The sequence below is a fragment of the Chiroxiphia lanceolata genome, chromosome 15 (assembly GCF_009829145.1).
Source record: "Chiroxiphia lanceolata isolate bChiLan1 chromosome 15, bChiLan1.pri, whole genome shotgun sequence".
NCBI classification, from domain to species: domain Eukaryota; kingdom Metazoa; phylum Chordata; class Aves; order Passeriformes; family Pipridae; genus Chiroxiphia; species Chiroxiphia lanceolata.
Window position 1 is genome coordinate 9,809,486 of NC_045651.1, and position 7,014 is coordinate 9,816,499.

The 7,014-nt window shown below is 47.0% G+C and overlaps 1 protein-coding gene across 1 annotated transcript; it reads right to left on the bottom strand.

Moving 5' to 3' along the window:
* Positions 1-200: 200 nt before the first annotated feature.
* On the bottom strand, positions 201-6,212 carry BOD1 (biorientation of chromosomes in cell division 1). The gene is made up of 4 exons (XM_032703264.1): positions 6,004-6,212; positions 4,656-4,780; positions 2,234-2,434; positions 201-1,011 (listed from the first exon to the last, which is right to left on the bottom strand). The coding sequence occupies exons 1-3, from the start codon at positions 6,205-6,207 to the stop codon at positions 2,236-2,238; spliced, it is 528 nt and encodes a 175-aa protein (XP_032559155.1). The 5' UTR covers positions 6,208-6,212; the 3' UTR covers positions 201-1,011; positions 2,234-2,235.
* Positions 6,213-7,014: the final 802 nt, after the last annotated feature.

Sequence of the window (7,014 nt, forward strand, 5' to 3'; positions counted from 1 at the left end):
ACATCTTATATGGAAAGGAATACTAATAACCACCTTATTTCATGATATGAAACAAGCCCACATTGTTAAACCTGGATTAACCCATGAGCTGTGTAAGGTCACACTTTCACCAGGTTTCCAGCAGTCAGGACTCTGAGATTTCTTTAAGTAGTTTTTCCTTAAGAAAAAAAAAAAAAATCTAAAAAAGCCAGGGCTCAGAGATGCTTTTTGAAATATTTTATTGCAAAAAGGTGTGGACATTTGCTGGCAGAATAGTTGATCACATTCTCCATTTGACTGTCATCCAGAGGACACTGCATGCATTCAAGCTGAAAGCATAGGACAGTTTCCACCAGGCACCTGAGAAATTTCACAGGAAAGAGAAGTCTTTAAGCTGATCATCTGCTCTGCTGCCCTTTGCTTCCCAGAGCTAGTTAGGAACTAAGAGTTAAATCAGCTATAGTCATAGCCAACTGTAAATGTGTTCCTGTGATGCAACAGAGGTTATCTAGATAATTGATCCTGAAGCTTTATTTCCAGTTTTAAACAGGAAATGTCCTTCCTAAAGCAGGCAGTTACACCTGACTTGGCATCTGCTACTCAATGCTGTGTTATGCAGCCGAGGTGCAAGATGCTTCCTCTCATCTGGCTTGTATCCAAGGATATCTGACAGCTCTTACTTGAATATCCCACCCCAAAACCTCTTACCTTTCTTCATGCTATTAGTATCATCTCAAACCACTTCCCTATCCCCTCCAGACAACAGCCAACTCCCTTTTCCTTCCCACCCCCATGACTAATGAATACATGCTGCTCTCTGCAGTTCACAGCAAAAATATCTTCACACTCTGGCTGTGCCTCTGCACACAGAACTCCAGGTGCACCTGAATTTCACCATTTCAACGCTTTCCCACAGGTCTGATAAAGGTTATTCATCTTTGGCAGACAGCAGTCCTGCACCAAAGGGAACAGCAATCCATTGCCAATCTAACAGGGCACGTTGCAACTGCAGCTGCTCAGTATCTGAACTCCCTGCAAGAAAAAAAAGAGAGTTTAGAGGACATACAGGTACAAGTCACTGCATCTGGACAGACTAGAATATATTAACAGCTGCACTTTGCTGAGGGTTATAATGGACTTTTAAACTACCTGAACCACATAAATGTGAAGATCTCAGGCCTTAAAGCTGCAAGTCAAAGGTAAATAACTCAGGATGACAGTACAGGCACTTAAAACTTACACTGTTGAGCCAAGCCCCATGCTAGTTGCTCTAGTAATTCCAAGCATTAGAACAGCTATTGTAGGTTACTTGTTCCTTCTTAATAAATCAGCTGTAGATGAAAAAGAATATTTTTGCTTTCAGAAAGCCTGGCAGATGGAACGATTGACAATTAACTTCCTTTCATGCAGTATGGCTTTAGGCTCCCCAGCAAAGCTGCAGATTGGAATTTCCCATCAAGATAGTGGTTCCTCAGTAGTGTGCACATGGGCCTCAATATTAAAACCAACGTTTAGATCCAAGGCCTTAGCAAAGATGGGCACACAGTCATTTGTGCTAAGACAGAGTAGCAATTATGGCCCCCTGAGGTCCCTGGAGTTATTTTAATCATAAAAGCCAGAATGAACTTGTTTGCAACAAAGGCACCCTCAGTCCTTTCAGCTGGAAAGACACAGGTTGCTCTATTTAAACCAGTTAATTTGGAATGAACTTATTCAGCCCCAGAGATGTTACCCTCACTCGACTGAGGACTATTTCGGTCACTAACAATTCAACACTCCAGTGTATGTTCCAAAGAAGAGATATCTAAACCTTTCAATGCTAAAGCACAATAACTTGTCACCACTCTACTTTTGGCTGTGTTTCAGTAAAGGATATATATTTTTAATCCATTTGATATAGTTCTGAAGGCTAACGAGCCAATTCCAAGTCAATCGCTGCTGGATATGCTTTTCTTTCTTTTGGATGTGCTTTACTGGAATAAAAGGCCTTTTGGCCTGCTCTAAAATCAGCACTGGCAGAGTCTACAGTGTTCCTTGATAGCTGTTTTACATCATACCTATGTCTTCAGTCCCAGTGTATTTTTAGCAGACACTTCAGTGGGAGCAGCTCAGATGACTGTGTGACATTGACAACACGCTGCTGATCAAAGTGTCCTCCCTGCCAAGCCAGGGAGAACCAATGTCTCCTCTATCTTGCATTATATGGAGATGAGGTACATGAAAAATGTAATCAGTAAGTGCAGAGATACAAGACCTTTAGGAGGCATCCTGAGATGGAGCAGGAGGATCCTTATTCTCAGGCTCTGGAGGAGGAGCTGGCACACTTTCCTCTTTCTTCTGTGCAGCCAAAAATTCATGAATCGCCCTCTCTATCTGGGGCCTGAAGATGTGGTTTAGTTTTGGATCCACCACCTGAGAAATAATTCTGTCCACTCCAGCTTCCAGCATTCCTGACCTTGAACAAAGACAAAGAAGTCATTCAGCTACTCCGAAAAACTTCTCCCCATCTCCTCCAGTAATTCTCCAGAGCCCTCCTGTCAACTGCAATTAGCATTAACATGGTGAGAACTGCAGCCTACTCAGTAGATCCTTAACAGGGAGTTGTTTCAATCACCTATTTCCCCTCACCCCCTCTCACTGCTCCCTACAGAATTAACAACTCACATCTGGTCTCCCAGGTACTTAAATGACACGTTGGACAAGAGCCACTTTTAATAGGGCTCATGTGGAAATGAGGTCAACATGAAAGCAAACAAACACATTTTGGCACAAACAAGAGAAACAAGCTATTCTGAGGAGGAGGGCAGGTGAGAGCACAGTCTTTTCTTTGGCTGACCGGAGGGAGAAGAGCCCTGCCCCCTAATAACAGGACTGTCACTCGCTCCTTGTAACTGTTAGTCTAGACAGATGAGTATTAATTATAAAAACAAGACATTGAGCACACAGCAAAGTTTCTAGACTGAACACTAGTAACTGAAGTGACTTATTACTTCAGGGGCTGCGTCAGACTCTTGGATTGTGGGGCACAGGCTGTCTAGAAGGCTTAAGTCATGTCTGCAAGGGAGCAGGGGACAGGAAATGGAGACGTTGCTTGGCACTGGGAAAAGGAGCCACAGGACTATTAAGGCCATGAATGCTGGTGAGTGAGAGGGTGCAGGGTCAGGGCACGTTGTGTCACCTCCAGGTGACAGCACAGCTGTACCTGCATGAAACATATCTGGACTCCCTCAGGGCTCAGCCTTGCAACTCCAGGAGTGACAGGGACCCTTCAAACTCCCCAATACTGGGTATACTCTTTACACTAATGGCCTGCTTAAGAGCACTTTACACTCTTCTCATCACAGGCTCTCTGATGTAACATTCTTCAACTATCCACTTAATTCTTGTGGTACAGTAACATGAAATAAGAGCAAGCATTGAGACAAACGTATCTCAAGGACTCTGAGTAATGACAGGAAATTCTGTACTTCTGTTGGAGAACATCCCTTCTCTAGTTACAGATTAAACAGACTAATGTGACACACTTGTGATTTACAGGTTCTAGGAGGTGCTCTTGAAACAGTTTGTTGTGTCCCAGACATTCTGTTAGTTTTCCTTAGAAGCAAAAGTGCCATGATCGAGTTCTCAACTGCCTCTCTCCCCATGCCTTTTACCATAAGGGTTTTCTCCTTCTAATAAGCCAAAGCTCATATTTCAGACTGCCAGGAGGCAGCAGCAAGAGATACTAAACCTAATTCTTTCAGCAGCAGTTTAATCTGGCTTTCTCTGATTTCATGCTGGAAATTAATCATAGAATCCCAGAATGGTTTGTGTTGAAAGGGACCTTAAAGGTCATCTCGTTCCACTTCCCTGCCATGGGCAGGGACACCTTCCACTAGCCCAGGTTGCTCCAAGCCCCATCCAACCTGGCCTTGGACACTTCCAGGGATGAGGCAGCCACAGCTTCTCTGGGCAACCTGTGCCAGGGCCTCACCATCCTCACAGTAAAGAATTTCTTCCTAATATCCAATCTAAATGTACTCTCTGTCAGTTTGAAGACATTCCCCCTTGTCCTGTCACTCCAAACCCTTGTAAATAGTCTCTCTCCATCTTTCTTGCAGGCTCCCTTCAGGTACTGGAAGGTCACAATTAGGTCACTCCAGAGCCTTCTCTTTTCCAGGCTGAACAATCCCATTTCTCTCAGCCTTTCCTCAGAGGAGTGATGTTCTGTCCCTCTGATCATCTTGGTGGCCCGCAATGTAGTATCTTAAAATAGCTGAACAAAAGCTTCTCTCTGCTGCAAGAGATCAGGCTGGTGCAGTGTGATTGCTGCCTGACAGTGGTTGGAGTCCACACACACAGGCTTTGGTAACTTCAGGATTCTTTCTTTAAAGCCTCTTTTCTGAAGATAAAGATCAAGGTCATTCAGCTCAGTACATCAGGCACAGCATTGGCTATTCGCAGCAATAATTTGGCTGGACAGTAAATACAAACACTTCACCACTCACTCAAAAATACCAATTTCAGATAAAGTAATGATGTGCACTTTGAGATTGCATCCACTATTATAATGAAACTCAGGAGAGCACAGCAGAAAGTCTTGTGAAAAGCTTAATTCTGCAAACTTTTACTTGGCTTAGGGGATGTGTTACTTATCCAACAGCTTCAGTGCCATTTTACAGACTGTGCTCACTTACTGAATCACACTCTGCCTGAGCCCGTTCCGTAGCTGGTTTTTGTTCATGGCTGGGTTCCATTCCTGTTTGTCCAGGTGGGTCGATACAAAGTTGTCGACTTTCTGCCTCAAATTTTGATAGGCTGGCTAAAGAAAAAAAAAATCAAAATAAATCCAGTTGAACAGCTAAAACATCTCAAAGCAGTGTCCTGCCAGGGCCCTTCACAATTCATCTGCTGTCACATACAGACTGCTCTGTTGTCTATATTCTCCCTCCTTTCACTCTCCAAACAAAGAGAATTTTGTTTTGCCCGAGAACACAACTGGCACAGAACACTCAGGGTGTTGTTACAATAATTCAAATATCTGGACAGATTGGTTTTTAAATTGTTGTCTTCTCATGGTATTACTTAGTGAAATGAAAACTGTGCAGACAGGAGTTGTTTAAGTAAAGTTCTTGTTGTCTGCAAACCCTCCGTCCAAGAATTCCTAGGAAACTGGCTGAGCAATATTGTCACTAACAAAGAACTTGAATTATTTGCCTCTGTGGCACTAACAGAGAAGTTAAGAACATATAAGAATAAGGAGATAATTATTTGAGTTTTATCTGAGGGAACTTAATTGCACTTAACAGGAATTTAACTAACAAACCCATATAAATACACAGGACCATCCACATCCTGGATGCAAGGAAAGGACAAAAGGGTTACATTTATATTTCAGGGTCTGACGTGCATATGGGATGATGGGCTGGTGACAGAGGTGTGGTGTCTGTCCTGGGTAGCACTGACAAAGCTGCTCTGTGCAGGTGACCTGACGGCTCCAGGAGTGGTTTGGTGCTGGGCCTGGATGACGCCTGCAGCTCCCAGGACGGGGCTGAAAGAGTAAAAAGTTTGGGGAAAGCAAAATCCAACAAGTGCTGAATTTTGACAGGGCAACTGCGAACAACCCAACTTCATGCAGACAACAAATGCTCAGGGGTTCACGTGGTGGCTGAGAAGAAATTAATGTCAGAGAATTAGTGTCTGAGAAATAGAACAGTCTGAGTCTCATTAGACAAAGGTTTAAGTGTCTGGGTTTGAAAATTGGAAATACAGGAATGAGTACTGGAAATACAGGAATAGGCTAAAAATTAGCACTGTTCTTATGGGAAACTCTTTTCCTAATAAGGCCTGGGCTGGGACATGAAAGGCTGAGCCTGTTCTCGGGCCTGTTCCTCCCCTGGGGTGTGGATGTCGCTCCAAACCGGGATCTCCTCGGGAACAGCCTCGGGTGGGGATCACAACGGGGCCACGAAACGCCGCGGATAGAGAGAGCAGCCCTTGAGTGCGGGACCCGCGGGGTGCGGGGGGTCCCCGGCCCGGCCGTACCTTGGTGTCCACGTCGGCCAGGCAGTCCCGGCGGAAGCCGTCGAAGAGGCCGCGGCTCTTGAGCTGCTCCACGATGATGGCGATGAGCTGCGGGTCGCCGGGAGGCAGCGAGGCCGGGTCGGTGGGTCCGGGTCCCGCGGCCCCCGCGCCGCCCCCGCCGCCCCCGCCTGGGGCGGCCCCGCCGCCGCCGCCGCTCTCCGACATGGCCCGCGCCCCGCGCCGCCGGCGCGCCCCGCTCGCGTCACCGCGGCGAGGAGCGTCACGGGGAGGCGAGTCCTCCACGGGAGGCGCGTTACGGATCGTGGGCGGCCGAGCGGGGCTAAGAACTACAAATCCCGGCGTGCACCGCGGCGCGCCCCGCTAGGCCGAGGGCGGGCGCGGGTTTTTTTGTTGTTGCGAGGCATCATGGGAATTGTAGTTCGAACCGCCCCATGTGGGCTGCACCGGCGGCTGTGCGGGAACGGTGGGGATGGGGATGCCGGGATAACCCGGCCAGGGCAGTCACAGGGTGTTCAGCACGCAGGGCTCTGCTCCGCGTATCCTTCCGGGGCAGGGTCAGCCAGCCGGAGGGCCCGGGTGCACCTCAGCATCGCACAGATGCTCCAGATGTGCGGCTGGAGGGTCAGGGATCCCCTGTCCCAGAGGGTTATCAGCCAGGATATTGGAATATGGCAGTGGGTTTCCAGCCAGGTTGTGACTCCAGTGTGGTTTCTGTGCCATAGTGAGCGCAGCACTTGTGTTAATTCAGAAAAAAACATCAGTTTGTCTGGGATTATCCTGTATTTCTGTTGTGACCGGAATTTCATTTGCCACACAAAGGAAGGGCAGCAGCAGAGGCCTTCTGGACACCAGTCCTGGAGAGGGGATTGCCCTGAGCAAGGGTTGTGTGTGCTGAGCCATCACTGTAATTTATCACTGTGATTGCACCTGTGAACTGCAGGGTGCAAATGCAACACATGAGAATAACAGAATCGTGGAATATCCTGAGCTGTAAGGGACTGGCAAGGACCA

Coding starts and splice junctions, on each gene's coding strand:
- BOD1 (XM_032703264.1), bottom strand. CDS start 6,207: ATGTCGGAGAGCGGCGGCGGCGGCGGGGCCGCCCCAGGCGGGGGCGGC. Junction 4,781..6,003: donor TGGCCGACGTGGACACCAAG/GTACGGCCGGGC, acceptor TTTTTTCTTTAG/CCAGCCTATCAAAATTTGAG. Junction 2,435..4,655: donor CTCAGGCAGAGTGTGATTCA/GTAAGTGAGCAC, acceptor TCTTTGTTCAAG/GTCAGGAATGCTGGAAGCTG.